At 44.0% G+C, this 18,362-nt stretch overlaps 1 protein-coding gene across 1 annotated transcript in view; it reads left to right on the top strand.

Moving 5' to 3' along the window:
• Nucleotides 1-223: 223 nt before the first annotated feature.
• LOC306742560 (protein NLRC3-like) overlaps nt 224-18,362 on the top strand; it is a gene marked incomplete at both ends in the record, with an annotated part of 315,498 nt that continues 297,359 nt past the window's right edge. The window contains 5 exon segments of the mRNA XM_079224950.1: nt 224-500; nt 1,129-1,787; nt 1,791-2,923; nt 3,021-3,194; nt 3,680-3,853. Of these exon segments, the coding sequence (XP_079081076.1) occupies nt 224-500; nt 1,129-1,787; nt 1,791-2,923; nt 3,021-3,194; nt 3,680-3,853 (2,417 nt within the window).

Here is an 18,362-nt window from a genome sequence, read left to right as displayed (position 1 = left end):
CATCTCATGATTCTCCTGTTATACCTCAGGAAACATGCACAGACCTGTAGTTAATCCTCATGTGTGCATTACGCAATCAAGCACTCATTCATATTCTCCTTTAAGAGGCTGATTGTCAGTAAATATGTACGGCATGATTCATATTCTTTCATTACACGATTCTAAAATGTAAGAATTGTAAATTCATGAAACGATATCTTTTGTATCTTGACAGAGAGGGCAGATGGAGAAACCTATTGAGGTCTTCCTCAGAACTTTGGATGATTTAGGAGCCGAGGAGTTTATAAGATTCAAGTGGTTCCTGCAGCAGGAGGGGGTCCTAGAAGGCTTCCCAGAAATCCCAAAGAGTCGACTGGAGGATGCAGACCGGACGGACACTGTGGATCAGATGGTCAAGAACTACAGCATACACACTATTAAAGTGATCCGGATAGTTTTAAAGGAAATAAATCAGAATGATCTACTGGAGAAGTTACCAAAAACCATCTCAGAACCTGAAGGTAAGTCATGGTATGAAGATCAAAGTGTCATATTACAAAGACTTCAACAAACATCAGCAAAGCACGAAATGTCTCAATTTGATCCTCAGAGATAGACTCATGTCTTGTGCTGCTCCTTATAGACCAAGCGACCAAACAAGGACATGAACCTCATAACTTTAGTTCAACTCCACATTCCAGTCGCACCGCCAAGTCCACATCCTCTGTACTCTCCCCCTCCTCTTCTTCTCCCCTCACTTTATCCTCTCACCTCCAAACACCCAAACAGCGCTGACTAGTGGTCATAACTAATACATGTAATTAAGTTTACATCATACAATTTCACTCTTACATTAGCACACTGGAGTGACTGTGAGATACTGTTGGACGTCTTTAATTCCCTCTGAACTTAAGTAATAAACCTTCTGTTTATGTAGAGACCACAGAGTTCATGGACACATGAAGCACAACATGTCAGTTGTTGTTAAATGATATTAAGTCATTCTACAATCATGAACCTATTCCGAGCCTTTAGTTATCAAATGAGATGAAGATATTTCATTAATACAGAAATGTGTCCACTTGTGAGAAATGACTCTCATTCACTAACAACTCCTCATTGATTTTAATCTTTGTTTCATTCACGCAGAGATTCTTACTGAGTGTCAGCGTGAACTCAAATCTAACCTGAAGAAGAAGTTCCAGTGTGTGTCTGAGGGGATCCCTGAAGAAGGAAACCAACAAGCCCTCCTGAACCAGATCTACACAGAGATCTACATCACAGGGACTGCAGAGGTCAATGATGAACATGAGGTCACACAGATTGAAACAGCATCCTGGAAACCACACAGACCAGAAACCCCCATCAGACAAGAAGACCTATTTAAAGCCTCACCTGGAGGAGAGGAACCAATCAGAACAGTGATGACAAAGGGAGTGGCTGGCATCGGGAAAACAGTCTTAACACAGAAGTTCACTCTGGACTGGGCTGAAGACAAAGCCAACCAGGACATCCAGTTCACGTTTCCATTACCTTTCAGAGAGCTGAATGTGCTGAAAGAGAAGAAGTTCAGCTTGGTGGAACTTGTTCATCACTTCTTCACTGAAACCAAAGAAGCAGGAATCTGCAGGTTTGAAGAGTTCCCGGTTGTGTTCATCTTTGACGGTCTGGATGAGTGTCGACTTCCTCTGGACTTCCACAACAATGAGGTCCTGACTGACGTCACAGAGTCCACCTCTGTGGATGTGCTGCTGACAAACCTCATCAGGGGGAAACTGCTTCCCTCTGCTCGCCTCTGGATAACCACATGACCTGCAGCAGCCAATCAGATCCCTCCTGACTGTGTTGGCTTGGTGACAGAGGTCATAGGGTTCACTGACCCACAGAAGGAGGACTACTTCAGGAAGAGGTTCAGAGATGAGGAGCAGGCCAGCAGGATCATCCCCCACATCAAGACCTCACGAAGCCTCCACATCATGTGCCACATCCCAGTCTTCTGCTGGATCACTGCTTCAGTTCTGAAGGGTGTGAAGACCACAGAGGGAGGACAGCTGCCCAAGACCCTGACTGAGATGTACATCCACCTCCTGGTGGTTCAGGCCAAAGTGAAGAATGTCAAGTATGAAGGGAAATCTCAGCGAGATCCACACTGGAGTCCAGAGAGCAGGAAGATGACTGAGTCTCTGGGAAAACTGGCTTTTGATCAGCTGCAGAAAGGGAACCTGATCTTCTATGAATCCGACCTGACAGAGTGTGGCATCGATATCAGAGCAGCCTCAGTGTACTCAGGAGTGTTCACACAGATCTTTAGAGAGGAGAGAGGACTGTACCAGGACAAGGTGTTCTGCTTCGTCCATCTGAGTGTTCAGGAGTTTCTGGCTGCTCTTCATGTCCATCTGACCTTCATCAACTCTGATGTCAACCTGATGGCAGAAGAACCAACAACCTCCCTGTTGTCTAAATTCACCAGAAAGAAACCTGAACCAAGACAACTCTACCAGAGTGCTGTGGACAAGGCCTTACAGAGTCCTAATGGACACCTGGACTTGTTCCTCCGCTTCCTCCTGGGTCTTTCACTGGAGACCAATCAGACTCTCCTACGAGGTCTGCTGACACAGACAGGAAGTAGCTCACAGACCAATCAGGAAACAGTCCAGTACATCAAGAAGAAGATCAATGAGGATGTGTCTCCAGAGAAAAGCATCAATCTGTTCCACTGTCTGAATGAACTGAATGATGGTTCTCTGGTGGAGGAGATCCAACAGTCCTTGAGGTCAGGACGTCTCTCCACACATGAACTGTCTCCTGCTCAGTGGTCAGCTCTGGGCTTCATCTTACTGACATCAGGAAAAGATCTGGAGGTGTTTGACCTGGAGAAATACTCTGCTTCAGAGGAGGCTCTTCTGAGGCTGCTGCCAGTGGTCAAAGCCTCCAACAAAGCTAGGTGGATACATTAGGGATACATTAACATTACTAAATGTGTTTGATATTTTACTTTGATTATTCATTTTGCTTGTATTAATCCCTGTTCCTACCCTTAGGCTGAGAGGCTGTAACCTCTCAAAGAGAAGCTGTGGAGCTCTGTCCTCAGTCCTCAGCTCCCAGTCCTCTAGTCTGAAACAGCTGGACCTGAGTAACAACAAGCTGCAGGACTCAGGAGTGAAGCTTCTCTCTGCTGGACTGGAGAGTCCACACTGTACACTGGAGACTCTCAGGTCAGGATCAGGTCATTTACTTCAAAGATGACAAAGTGGTCTAAGTGTCTGATAAACTGAGTTCATGCTGGTGTTCCCAACATGTTGCTGTGGGAGAACAATGTCTACTGGTGTCTCTTGATTTGCTTCTGGACATAATGCTGTGAACTGAATGCTGAACTGGCCTCAATCCTGCTGGGGATCAAAGTGTTGGAGGTCTTGTCCAACCAACATGAACATCCTTTGGCCCTCCTGCTCTCAGGGAACCAGGGCGCTTTAAGTCCTGCTTTTAGTTTGTTAGAGCTTCTACTGCACTGGAAGAACTCATTTCACTGGAATCAGGATTTAAATGTGTTTACAGGGACATGATTTTAACTAAATGTCTGTTTACAAAAGAAGATGAAACCAAAATGAAAGTCACTCAAGTTTATGATGAACATAATGATTCATTGTGTATCTTATAATAAACAAACACACAAAACAACACACGTTTTGTGTGTTTGCAGTCTGTCACACTGTGGGATCACAGAGATCAGCTGTTCTTCTCTGGGATCAGCTCTGAAGTCAAACCCCTCCAGTCTGAGAGATCTGGATCTGAGTATCAACAAGCTGCAGGATTCAGGAGTGAAGCTGCTGAGTGGTTTTCTGGAGAGTCCTGACTGGAGACTGGAGACTCTGATGTGGGTTCACTGTCTGCTGCCAGTGTAGCACCTTCATGTTTAATCAATAACTGTATTGATTATCTACGTATTGATCATCAAGTGGTACATGTTCTGAGTGTCAGGGGCCCAAAGTATCAGGGGCCCAAAGTATCAGGGGCCCTCTGTCCATCACCTACACAATGTTGATGAATACGAAATATACTATACTTGAATGAATGAATGAATATATACTTTATTAATCCCCAAGGGGAAATTTAGTGTCGCGTAGCAGCCATTTATACAGAAAATAAGATAAGATAAGATATAAAAACAACAGGGATGAAAGATATATGCAATAATAATACTAATAGAATAAAGATAAAAATAACAACAACAATAAAATAGCTGTATGAAAGAAAGAATAACAGAGTATTAATTTAGGAATTAAATTAACTTAAACTTAAACAGTAGAAGTGCAAGAGTGCAAGTATGTATGTGCATATTAAGGTGTAAATAAAAATTAAATAAAAATAACAACAACAACAACAAACAATAGGAGAGTGCAAAAATGCAATAAATGTATATAATATGATATGTTAAGTGTTAAGTGTAGGTAACTATGAACATGTACAGTGTTTACAGTGTTTAATTCACAGAGGAACTAGCAAGCGGTGACTTGTTGTAAAGCCGTATAGCTGACGGCAGGAATGTTCTCCTGTAGCGGTCCTTGTTGCAGCGGAGCGTGAGGAACCTCTTGGAGAAAGTGCTGCTCTGGCCCTGCAGCAGGTGGTGGAGAGGGTGGTCATATATATATATATATATATATATATATATATATATGACCCTGCAGCAGGTGGTGGAGAGGGTGGTCATATATATATATATATATATATATATATATATGACCCTGCAGCAGGTGGTGGAGAGGGTGGTCCAGGTTGTCCAATATGGACAAAAGTTTCTTCAGCGTCCTCCTCTCCACCACCTGCTCCACAAACTCCTGCTTGCAGCCGATGATGGAGCCTTCTTCACTAGCTTGTTTAGTCTGTTGGTGTCACCGGCTCCAATGCTGCTCCCCAGCAGACGACGGAGAAGTACAGGGCGCTGGCCACCACCGACTGGTAGAACATCTCCAGCATCTTCTGCACACATTGAAGGACCCAAGCTTCCTCAGGAAAAAGAGTCGACTCATCCCCTTCTTGTACACAGCGTTGACGTTGGCTCACTACTGCATTTTATTTCTTAAACTGCACTGCAACTTTTATTCAACTTTTATTTTTTAAGTTGCTTTTTCTACTTTTATTTTGTTTTTTGACTGTTTTAATGTTTTCTTAACTGTTTTTAAATCTGCATTATGTTTTGATGCTTTTAATGGTTTTATGTGAAGCACTTTGAATCGCCTTGTTGTTGAAATGTGCTCTACAAATAAACTTGCCTTGCCTTGAAGTCAGGGACTTTTAGACTTGTGTCCTCCTTTGTTCTACATTCAAGATAGCACTCTTATAGCATTGTATGTTATACCATGTTCCACGCCAGAGACAGCACATGAAGTGAGGAGCTGCTGGAGACCAGCACTACATGGACTGAGAACCACAAGATCATCTGCATACATGATATAACTAGAGTATTACCAATCATAACCCAGTATTACAGGCGTTCAGCTGCTTGGACAGATCATCAATACATAGATTAAAAAGAAGTGGGGACAACCCTCCTTGTCGGACACCATTGCTCCCCCAAAAGGGGGCGGAGCCACTTTGGTCCCATTTAACTTGCGTTGTCTGGTGGGCTCACCAGGAAGCCAGAACTCTCTCATGTGTTTGGGGAAACCTCTTTGACTCAATTTAACAAACAACTTTGGAGAAGTCAATAAAACACATGAGGATGGATGAGTTCTGACTTCTATATTTGTTGACTCCCCAGCCCCATGCAAGTCATCATTGAGATTAAACTTGATGTCTAGTTAGAACTCTTTAAACTAGTGTCTAGTTGTGTTTAGGGCGTTACACTGTGGATGAAGGGCTCCTTCTCTAACACATAGTTGTGTTTAGGGCGTTACACTGTGGATGAAGGGCTCCTTCTCTAACACATAGCTCCACATCAGGGCTGTGCTGGCCACAGAGATGCCACATGGAGACAACTAGAACTGTCACAGGTTTGTTTGTGATTCCTCTTCATGTTTCTGAAGCAAGTTGAAGAAAGACAGAGGGATCTTCTCATGTTCAGGCAGTGATCATTTTGTGTTGATTTTGGCAGGACCCTGTGGACAGAACCTGGTCGTGTTTACATGTTTCTGCCTCGTTCCAAGAGTCCAGCAACGTTATCTATCTGACGGATGTGCCAACTCATGACCAAGGGCTTCCAGGTATCACAATCCTGCCAACATCTACGACTGCTGGACTTTGTCCTTAAGCAATGGTTCACGTTCTTATTTCAACAAAGATGACTAACATTGACAACTCATATCATTGAAAGTGCGATGTTCTATAACGTTCGTTCTTTGTAGTATTTGTTAAACTGGGTCCTCCCACATTGAGGTCACATTCGTGCATTAATGGAGAAACTTTAACAGCGTTCACAAACCTTCTAGCAGCTCTTTTCAATACTTTGTGTTGAAGTTGCTGTGAGAATCAGCTGCTGGAGGTGAGCCATGAGGGATTGTACAAACATGAGGACGAGCCAAGGACATCCCATGACCGGTCCACTTGCTACAATCTGATTGGTGGAAAGTGGCATGAAAGGAGGTTTATAATTCAGAGTCAGGGATTATGATTCTTTGGAGTTGTCCGGAGTTGACGTCTCACTGCTGGTTGCCTGCATCTGAACGCTGTCTTCCTCTTCATTCTGCCTGGAGACCACCTGCTCAGGTGAGCCATCAGTAATCCACCTGACAGCCATGTCAAGTAAAGTCATCTGTGTGTTTATCACATCATTTCATTAATCTGCTTTGACAGCTGTTTAAACCACACAATCGTCTCACGGTGAACTGTTTACAACTCATCTACCGGCTGGACATTGGTTTATTGATTTATTGACCGGCTCCCAGTGCGTCTGTGAGCTCTATCCCTTCAGGAAGATTATCTTCATGAATCAATGAATGGGGAGACTGTGCCTCACTGTGGCTCAGTGGTTAGCATGTCCACCCTTCAATCAGAGGATCGGTGGCTCCAGCCCCGGCTCCGCTAGTCCATGTCGATCTCTGCAACTACAGGGTTGTTTTGTTGTGATTCTTTAGGTCCTAATCTTTCCAAAAAGGTGTCTTATTAGTATGTGGGTTGTTGTTAAGGCCCTGAACTATACAGTTTGAAAAACTCGGGCACCGCTCGAGGAGACATTTTTGGGGAATCTGGCTCATATCATGCTGGATGTTCATAGTTATGATCAAAATATGGTATAAAAGTGATTATTGTGAAAAAAAAAAAAAAAGATTCGCAACAAAATTCTGAAGAAAATCATATAAAATAACACAAGTATTAGAACTCATTTGTGGTTCATACAACTACTTGAACACGGGGAAAGAGGTACAGAAGGCTTTTAGCCCCCATTGTTGGGGCTCTGGGGCATAATGTTAATATATTAGTGATAATGATGAATGTTTGAATAAACAAACATGTTGAAGGTCCCACTTTTTTTGTCAATTTGTCTTTTGAGCTTTGTTACTGGAGCTCATATGGCTTATGACAGAGATACACTCCTCAACATCAGAGAAGGAGCTTGGTGTTTGGATTAAGTTCAGCGGACATTGAGACGATCACAACATCTTCCAACCACTCGGCCAGACCGTCTGGACTAAACGCCACCGAGGGGGGTGGGACCGTCCCAAGAAGAGAGGGACGCGAGCTGGGATCAGAGCATAGTCCAACAAAATGCTTGTTTGTTTACATAATCAATAACCAATGATTAACCTTCTATTCATCAGCAGGCCTTGGCATGTAGTTGACGGGTAAGGGGTTGGACATTCCTGTACTCAGAGACGTTTGGAGGGTTTTTCCTGCAGGTTCTTTACATTCTGAAGACATTGAGGTGTACCACTGGTATGCCTTGCAAGATTTTGTGCAAAGAAGTTTGAGATAATAAATCAAGGGAGGAGTAGGGTAATTTACATATACGTCCATTAAATCAGACTTCTTCATCATGTAACGCTCCGAAGGGACGAGAGGAGGAAGACTCTTCTTTGCATCTGTGATGCTTAAACAGTCAAGGTTGATCGACAATGTGTCCCTGATGTTGACTTGTTAATGTTAAGATGTTATCTTCCCTGAGAATAGTTGTGTAGCTGCAGTTCAATGGCTCTGACACACATCTAATAGACCCAAAGGGGAATGAGAAGCCACCATTTGGGAACCACTGCTATAAAGTCCGACGGGTGTCAGAACATGTGCGAGCTACTTGTTTGAGTATCCATTACTTATCTTCTTCTGTTTGTCCTCTGACTCACAGCACGAGTAGAAAGAAAGAAAGAAAGTCAGGAGCCAACCTCAGGCAGTGGAACCTGGTTCTGGTGCCGGTGGCCATGGACCACATGTTGGTGCTCTTGGTGTTGCTCTGGAGCTCAGGTAGGTCTGGGACAGATGTATTCAGGGAAACGTGGACAACTGCTTACATCTGAATCCTCATGCGCAATTTAATGAACCTCAATTCAGGTGATTTATTAAAACTACTTTCTCTTTTCCCTACGTTTATATTCACTAACAAGAACCATCAACGGAGATGCTATTGAATTAAATCAATATAAAACCAATGAAATAAGCCGGTAGAATAGATTGGTGGGACCTCAGATGTTCTGCAGAAACATGCTTTGAGTTATTTGGATGTTCTGAAGTAGCGTGCACAGAAAGAGCAATCATGAGTTCAGGCCTGGAAGATATTTATAGACTATATCGGGAAGAGGAGGGTTTGAACTGCTGTCCTGCTCCTTAATGTGAGTTAAAATGATCTGATTTCCAAAGTGCCCTACAAATTTTAAACTGCAGCAGGCGTCTCCTTGATCCACTGTGGCTTGGATTTGACCTCATTTACATGATGGTTTGCGCAAACGCATTCGCCAAACGCAAAATGTAGCTCTTTACAGACTTAAATAAAATAAATTCTTTCAAACCCTAAAACCTGGACCCCTGAAAGACTCAAAAGCGTTGTTCCTCGTAGCCTGATGGCATTTTGTCCAGAACTCTGTTCACATCATTATTTTGCCGTAACGTATGTTGATGTTTATTGTTATTGTTTTTCTGACTCAGGTCTCCAGGCCGACGTGACCCACAAAGGTATCTATGTTTATTCATGTATATAACTAGACATTTACTTCCCATATGCATTTTTATTAAAGCAATTTAAAAATACTAAATAATGTATAAAGTTTGGCAGAATTCCATATCTGCATTGATTAATCCATCTATGTCACCGCTGAGTCTGAAGCTAGTGGTTTGGAAAGGACTCTTTTAATAGGCTCCCTATGACCCATCCTCATCTGTGACCGTTTGAAACTGTATGTGTTATACCTTCCATGATTTATCCATTCTCACCAGAATTCTTTTGAAATGTCCCCTAACAAACCCATAATTGATCCACAGGGCCTCCTTGGGGGCCGTTAAGTGCGTTCTCTCTTATGATCCACCGAGTCTCAATGGGTACAACCACCCAAATCTGACTCCTGGTTCTCCTCATAGGAGCTCTCGTGAAGAGGACTCTTTGTCTGACCACTTTGGACCTCCCTAAGATGTGGATCTCCCTGGAATAAAAGTTTGCTTGTAGCTCCTTTCTGTAACGTCTCCTCCAAGTTATGGACCTGATGCCCATGGAGGATTAGATGCTGTGGTGCCTCGTTATCCCGGGACGAGTCCACAGTGTGCGTTGTGTTGATCATTAGTTTGTAGCCCAATCAGATCCAATAGCAGGTTGTGTCCCTGTTTCTTACCCTCCTTGACTGCTGCGATCATTCTCACTTTGGTCTTTTACTGACGACTCTCTGCTTTCTGTTCAGAACCTGTCAGGTTGGTGGGAGCAGCCAGTCGCTGTGAAGGAACCCTGGAGGTGAAAGAGGGGGACTGGAGACCAGTACATTACTCTGACTGGACCCTGAAGGAGGCAGCTGTGGTCTGTAGAGAGCTGGACTGTGGCTCTGCTCTCTCTTTGGGACAGAGAAAGGAGTCCTCAAAGAGACCTGCGTGGGTGATAACAACTGGATGTGTTGACTCTGGATCCAGTCTGAAGACCTGTGTTAATTCATTTTCCTCTTCCAATTTCCAGGAGATCACCTGCTCAGGCAGGTCATTTGAGAGTGAAGAGCTCTGTGACTGTGTTGCACCTTTTACTGAACATTTAATGATCTTCATTGACTTAACCATTTCATAAAGATTACCCAGGCACTGATTTGGAGAATTTGATAAAATAATAATCTCTCTCTCTCTCTCTCCAGACTCTGTCAGGCTGGTGGATGGAACCAGTCTGTGTTCAGGTAGACTGGAGGTGAGGTCTAACCAGTCTACCCAGTCTACCCAGTGGTGGTCCTCCGTGTGTGAAGAGGACTTTGACCAGCAGGATGCAGAGGTGGTCTGTAGGGAGCTTGGCTGTGGCGCTCCTTCAGTCCTCCAGGGGGCGCTCTATGGAGAAGTGGAGGCTCCAATGTGGACCAAAGAGTTCCAGTGTGGAGGCCATGAGTCTGCTCTCCTGGACTGTAGAAGCTCAGGCTCAGAGAGAAACACCTGCTCACCTGGCAAAGCTGTTGGACTCACCTGCTCAGGTAAAAGAGGAGCTGCAGCTTTGATCTGCTTCATCTCTGTTCTCCTGGAACTCACTTTGTTCTTTACTGACGACTCTCTGCTTTCTGTTCAGAACCTGTCAGGTTGGTGGGAGGAGCCAGTCGCTGTGCAGGAACACTGGAGGTGAAACATGAAGGAGACTGGAAAGCATTCTTTGTCCATTTCTTGAGTCTGAAGAAAGTTCATGATGTCTGTCGAGAGCTGGACTGTGGCTCTGCTGTTTCTTTAGCACTGAGAAAAGATTCCCCGTTCAGATCTGCATTGTGGTTGAGATCTTATTGTGATTACTCTGGATCTAGTCTGAGGATGTGTGTTCAACAATATTCCTCTTCCCATGTCCTGGACATCACCTGCTCAGGTAAGTCATTGATATCTTCTCTGACAGTATTGTTTACATTGTGTTTCTTCCTCTGTCACAGTGACAGTCAGTGGTTTCTATTGGACTGAACTGTAAAGTTGTCCAGGACAATGACATCCTAAAAGCTGAATAAGTGTTTTTATTGTTGTAAGCTCAGAGCGTAGAATTATTTAAACTTGATGTAAAGTTGTATTTAGGGTGTTACACTGTGGATGAAGGGCTCCTTCTCTAACACATAGCTCCACATCAGGGCTGTGCTGGCCACAGAGATGCCACATGGAGACAACTAGAACTGTGACAGGTCCGTTTGTGATTCCTCTTCATGTTTCTTAACCAAGTTGAAGAAAGGAGGAGGGATCTGCTCATGTTCAGGCAGTGATCATTTTGTGTTAATTCTGGCAGGACCCAGGGTCCCTTTAGAAAACCTCTCTTTTTACTGCAGCAGGGCCTGGCAGTCTGCCTCGCTCAGTCCTGGTTCTGGTTCTCCCATGTCTCCTTCCCTTCAAACGGTCTGGGCCTCCAGCAGCATGGTGTCGGAGTTGGCTCACATGGGTGTAAAAAGGAAATGCCAATTGTTGTGGGTTGAACTGAACCACATCCACCGCCCTTCATTGTTCTAGATAAAACCTTGGAACATGAAAAGGTTCTCAGTGTAAACCCCTGGGTGGTTCTTGTTAGCACACATAGAAGGTGGAAAGGTTCTGGATGGGAGGGTTCTATGGAACCTATTACAGGTTCTGGGTGGAATCGGGGTCTTTCGGAGGCCGTTTAGGCCGGTTAGGGGGGGGATTACACAGAGACGTCTCTAAACAGGTGCAGAAGCTTCAAAAGCGCCCCCATGGAAAAGCGGTACGACCCTGCCCGTTTGGAATTCTCTCTGCCTCGGTAACCGCCACAGTTGTCTGTCCCCGAGATTCCTGCCTTCTCTCCTGAAGGAAAGTATTTTCCTGTGTGTGTTCTGCCTGAATGAAGCTCTGCTCTCCACTTACTATTCCTTCTCCATCCTATTGCGTCTGGGTCCTTACCACAACCGTTACAGTACGAACTGGCCCGAACATGGACCCAGCATACGACACCTCAGGGCCAACTTCTGACCATCCTGGGAAACCAGATACAGCAACTCGCTGACTATGCCAAATTACAGACCAAAGCATGATTGGGTTCGCAGAACATGGCCGCCCAGTATGATGCAGATTGGCTGACCTCCACGGCGGCCTCAACCGTTCCACCAGCCTCGCTGACCTCCCCGGCCATGGCAGGCATAACCCAGACCATCGCGGCTCCGCCACCTGCTCCGGTTCACTCCTCGAACCAGCACGTCCAACACCAGTTCCTGAGTCGGTGGGCCGCCCTTCGGTCTCCTCTGTTCCAGCTGCCGCCTTCGAGCCGCAGCGAGCCCCGTTCCCCTGCGGGGTTGTATCCCTGGCCCACTCCAGACTCCCGTTCTCCGTTGGCGCCCCGGCCCACTCCGGACTCCTGTTCCCCAGCAGCGTCGGACACGGCCCACTCCGGACTCCCGTTCCCCAGCAGCGTCGGACACGGCCCACTCCGGACTCCCGTTCCCCGTCAATGCCCCGGTTACAAGCCGCTCCTACCTCCGGTCAGTGTCCCGCTGCTGCTGCTGCTACTGCCTGCGTCCCCTCCGCCCAAGTCGGGTGTCGAGCCGGGGCTGGTCCCGCTACCTTCGGTGGTTGTCGGGGAGCTAGCGGAAGTTAGTGGGGGAACTAGCATGAGCTACAGCGGGGAGCAAACGGGGATACTGACCGAAGGTAGTAGCGGCTTGTAACCCAACTTTTACGGTCAGCTCTATCACCACTCTGCTGTACCTACTTCCTTTGCTATGTAAGGCCCAGCTTCACACACAATCACTGCCAGATCGTTCTCCATGTTATGCCAGATCATCCAACACTCACTCAGACTATTTTGCCCTTGCTTCTCCCCCGGTACGACCCTGCCCATTTAGACTTCTCCACCTTGTCTCTGCCCAGGTAAACTATAAGGTGTGATCTCGATGGGCGTTTCCTCATTTAAATGAAAATATGGCTGACTAAGATCTGTGATTCTTATAAAAGATCAAGATATTCAGGGCCCAGTTCTGACGGTCCTGTTCCTCGAGGTCCATTTGCTGCTGTAGTGGCAGCAACACCAGGTCATCAGCATAGAGCAGGAACTTCCTCATTGTTATGGTTGTCCAGCAGGACTGTTTATCATTCATGTAGATGGTGAATAGAGTTGGAGACAAGCTGTGACCCTGAGAGACGCCTCTCCCTTGAGTGAAGAGCTCTGTGCACTTGTTGCAACTTTTACTGAACATTTAATGATCTTCATTGACTTAACCATTTACTCTCTCTCCAGACTCTGTCAGGCTGCTGAATGGGAAGAGTCTGTGTTCAGGTAGACTGGAGGTGAGGTCTAACCAGTCTACCCAGTGGTGGTCCTCAGTGTGTGAAGAGGACTTTGACCAGCAGGATGCAGAGGTGGTCTGTAGGGAGCTTGGCTGTGGCGCTCCTTCAGTCCTCCAGGGGGCGCTCTATGGAGAAGTGGAGGCTCCAATGTGGACCAAAGAGTTCCAGTGTGGAGGCCATGAGTCTGCTCTCCTGGACTGTAGAAGCTCAGGCTCAGAGAGAAACACCTGCTCACCTGGCAAAGCTGTTGGACTCACCTGCTCAGGTAGAAGAGGAGCTGCAGCTTTGATCTGCTTCATCTCTGTTCTCCTGGAACTCACTTTGTTCTTTACTGACGACTCTCTGCTTTCTGTTCAGAACCTGTCAGGTTGGTGGGAGGAGCCAGTCGCTGTAACGGAACACTGGAGGTGAAGGTGAGAGACTGGAGACCAGTAGATTATCCTTACTATGGCTGGACCCTGAAGTCAGCAGCTGTGATGTGTAGACATCTGGACTGTGGCTCTGCTGTTTCTGTGAGAGAGAGAATGGAGTCCTCAGAGAGATCTGCGTGGAGGATCAGACCTGAATGTGTTGACTCTGGATCTAGTCTCAGGAACTGTGTTGAACTATGTTCCTCTTCCAGTTTCCTGGACATCACCTGCTCAGGTAAGTCCTTCCTTTGACATCATCTCTGACAGTAATGTTTTCAGTGTCAGAGAAGCTTCCATGTGATCAGAGGAGTGATTCTGTTGCTGTTGTGTCTCTCCAGGCCAGCAGGGGGCAGAGGTCCAGAAGACACAGGGAAACTGAAGAGTGATAATCTCGCTGTTCAGAGAGGAAGAAGTTGCTTCACTGAGAAAAAGATGCTCTACTGGAGATTAATGTTTAAATGTAATCTAAGACCCTCCTGGAGACACTGAGGCAAAAATAACAATCATTTGTGTCTTCATGTATTTTCATTTTAATGTTGGTCATCGCTGAGTCTTGTTCTTAATCACGTATTTAATCTGTTTAATAAAAAGCTTTACAAAAAATGACTCTTTGTTTATTGAGAACCACTTTGATTTTGAGTTGCATCATAGTTGAAGATAAAACATGATGATTAATGTATATTTGTGAAAACATTACTCAAAGTTACTGCAAGGAACTTTTATTTAGTGATGTTCTGGCGCCCCCTGTGGTCTCTTAGAAAACCTGGTGCATAAGCACAAACAACAGTCAGAGCCTCACTCCCCTCAACCCTCTGGTTCTCCGGGGAAAACTCCAACACAGCGGCGCTCAGCCGTGGACTTGTGAGTTTAAAATGTTCAAAATAAATCAAAAAGATGAATCATATATCAATAGTTGAAGGTTTTGTCAAAATGTTTAAGTTTAAATGGTGTCTGAAGCTGGATTTGAAGATGTTCTCCAAAGAAATCATAAAAACCTTAAAAATGCAAAACGTTTAAAAGTTAGAAACATGAAAAGTCACAGCACCCTTCTCCTGAATGAGCTGAAAATGTTGATAGCTGAAAGGTTTCAGTAGCTGAAAGTACGCAGGAGCAGATAGATGACAAAAAATGTACGGAAGAAATAGAATAAAAAGAAGTATAAAGAACAATAGTTCTTAGAAAACATTGTAAAGTCAAAACCGTGTCTGTAAATAAAAGTATGCAGAACTTTAGGCTTTTAAAGTTGAAGACGTTTAAGAGGATTTGAAGATTTTCAAAAAGTTTAAATCAGGGGTCACTAACAGGCGGACCGCGGTCCGGGTCCGGACCCAGACGCCGTTGTCTCTGGACCCTCGACCGAAAACCAATTATTACCGAATTATTAACTGTTGATGGATCGCTTCTATTTGACCGGCGAAGCTTTTCCTGTCTTTACAGCTCTCATTCAGAGGAACCTACTCGACCAATCACATGTGGCTCAGTGGTTAGCATGCCCGTCTTTCAATCAGAGGATCGGTGGTTCAAGCCCCGGCTCCGCTAGTCCACGTTGATGTGTCCTTGAGCAAGTCACTTAACCCCAAACTGCTCCCTGTTGCTGTGACTACGCTGTATAGAAAACATGTAAGTCGCTTTGGATGAAATGTATTGTATTCCGTTAAGCCCCGCCCTCGACTCGAGTGAGACCGGTAGTTGGAAAAAGTACGTGAGTCAGAGAAGTTATCTCACTTGGTGCTCCACAAAGATTAATGTGGACTTAACCAGCAATGGACAAACTGTTATATGTGTATTATTCACACAGCCAGTTAAAGAGCAGTATGTCTCATGTTCAGAGATATGTGAAGCTCCACCACGAGACAAAGCACAGATCTTTAGAGCAAACGAACCGACTCGCATCACAAATGAAGGCACAGAAAAATAAACCTAAGATGAACCCAATATGATCAGAACCCTGACACATGAATTAATATGATCAGAACCCTGACACATGAATTAATATGATCAGAACCCTGACACATGAATAATATGATCAGAACCCTAACATGAATTAATAATCAGGTAAAGTGGTTTAACAACCTGATAAAGTAGTTTAATAACCTGATAAAGTGGTTTAATAATCAGATAAAGTGGTTTAATAACCTGATAAAGTGGTTTAATAACCAGGTAAAGTGGTTTAATAACCAGGTAAAGTAGTTTAATAACCTGATAAAGTGGTTTAATAACCAGGTAAAGTGGTTTAATAACCAGATAAAGTGGTTTAATAACCAGATAAAGTGGTTTAATAACCAGATAAAGTGGTTTAATAATCAGATAAAGTGGTTTAATAACCTGATAAAGTGGTTTAATAACCAGATAAAGTGGTTTAATAATCAGATAAAGTGGTTTAATAACCTGATAAAGTGGTTTAATAACCAGATAAAGTGGTTTAATAACCAGATAAAGTGGTTTAATAACCAGATAAAGTGGTTTAATAACCAGATAAAGTGGTTTAATAATCAGATAAAGTGGTTTAATAACCAGATAAAGTCGTTTAATAACCAGATAAAGTGGTTTAATAATCAGATAAAGTGGTTTAATAACCAGATAAAGTGGTTTAATAACCAGATAAAGTGGTTTAATAATCAGATAAAGTGGTTTAATAACCTGATAAAGTGGTTTAATAACCAGATAAAGTGGTTTAATAATCAGATAAAGTGGTTTAATAACCTGATAAAGTGGTTTAATAACCTGATAAAGTGGTTTAATAACCAGATAAAGTGGTTTAATAACCAGATAAAGTGGTTTAATAATCAGATAAAGTGGTTTAATAACCAGATAAAGTGGTTTAATAACCAGATAAAGTGGTTTAATAACCAGATAAAGTGGTTTAATAACCTGATAAAGTGGTTTAATAACCAAATAAAGTGGTTTAATAATCCAGCCTTTATTTTACTTGAAATTAGAGAACATAATGTATTTATTATTAGAGTATGTATTATTTCTAATTATTCCAGTTAAACTGGAAATCTGTGATAATAAATATTGTTTAGATGTTAATTAATTGAACGTCATTTAATTTGACAGTCAGTTGTTGACTACATACAGACGTAAATACAACTGTTGGCTACTTCAATACATATGGCACAACATCATATAGTATTATATTATTATGATGTTCCGGACCGTTGCTTGAGGAAACTCTCTCCAACTGGATTGTAGTTGAATACCCCGGTTTAGAGGTTAGAAACAAGAAAAGCTATAGTCAGCGTGCCCTTAAAGAGCTGAACATTATGATAGCTAGACGGTTCCTGTAGCTAGTTATGTTTGTTATAAAATTCAAACTTATTAAAGATTAGAAGAACTATAGGTGCAATTCTTACCAGCAGTCCAACACGTATTGTTCTTGACATTACTGACTCAGAATGTCTCTTCAACATGGTCTTTAAAACACAATAACTGAAACATGGAAGATCACAGCTGTCTCTACACATGTATTCAGGAATATTTATCTGCCTGAGATCTTTATTAAATCAGAAGTCTACAGTTATGTGTGTAAAATACATTTGAACCGCCAATTCTGCTTTTCTATTTAAATTCAGGTTTGTCTGAATGATTTAGTGAAGGTGGACAACAGTTACATCTAAAGTCTGCTCAGTCAGCTAACTCAGCTTAACATTCACTTCCTCTGAGGAACCGTAAGACCTTACTACCCTCTGAGCAACCGTAAGACCTTTCTACCCTCTGAGCAACCGTAAGACCTTTCTACCCTCTGAGGAACCGTAAGACCTTTTTACCCTCTGAGGAACCCTAAGACCTTTCTACCCTCTGAGCAACCGTAAGACCTTTCTACCCTCTGAGGAACCGTAAGACCTTTTTACCCTCTGAGGAACCCTAAGACCTTTCTACCCTCTGAGCAACCGTAAGACCTTTCTACCCTCTGAGGAACCGTAAGACCTTTCTACCCTCTGAGGAACCCTAAGACCTTTCTACCCTCTGAGCAACCGTAAGACCTTTCTACCCTCTGAGCAACCGTAAGACCTTTCTACCCTCTGAGCAACCGTAAGACCTTTCTACCCTCTGAGGAACCGTAAGACCTTTTTACCCTCTGAGGAACCCTAAGACCTTTCTACCCTCTGAGCAACCGTAAGACCTTTCTACCCTCTGAGGAACCGTAAGACCTTTTTACCCTCTGAGGAACCCTAAGACCTTTCTACCCTCTGAGGAACCGTAAGACCTTTCTACGCTCTGAGCAACCGTAAGACCTTTCTACCCTCTGAGGAACCGTAAGACCTTTCTACCCTCTGAGCAACCGTAAGACCTTTCTACCCTCTGAGCAACCGTAAGACCTTTCTACCCTCTGAGCAACCGTAAGACCTTTCTACCCTCTGAGGAACCGTAAGACCTTTTTACCCTCTGAGGAACCCTAAGACCTTTCTACCCTCTGAGCAACCGTAAGACCTTTCTACCCTCTGAGGAACCGTAAGACCTTTTTACCCTCTGAGGAACCCTAAGACCTTTCTACCCTCTGAGGAACCCTAAGACCTTTCTACCCTCTGAGCAACCGTAAGACCTTTCTACCCTCTGAGGAACCGTAAGACCTTTCTACCCTCTGAGGAACCCTAAGACCTTTCTACCCTCTGAGCA

The sequence above is a fragment of the Taurulus bubalis genome, assembly GCF_910589615.1.
Source record: "Taurulus bubalis genome assembly, chromosome: 10".
In the NCBI taxonomy this organism is placed as follows: domain Eukaryota; kingdom Metazoa; phylum Chordata; class Actinopteri; order Perciformes; family Cottidae; genus Taurulus; species Taurulus bubalis.
Note: the sequence above shows the minus strand (reverse complement) of the source record. Positions and strands in the feature narration are given on the sequence as shown.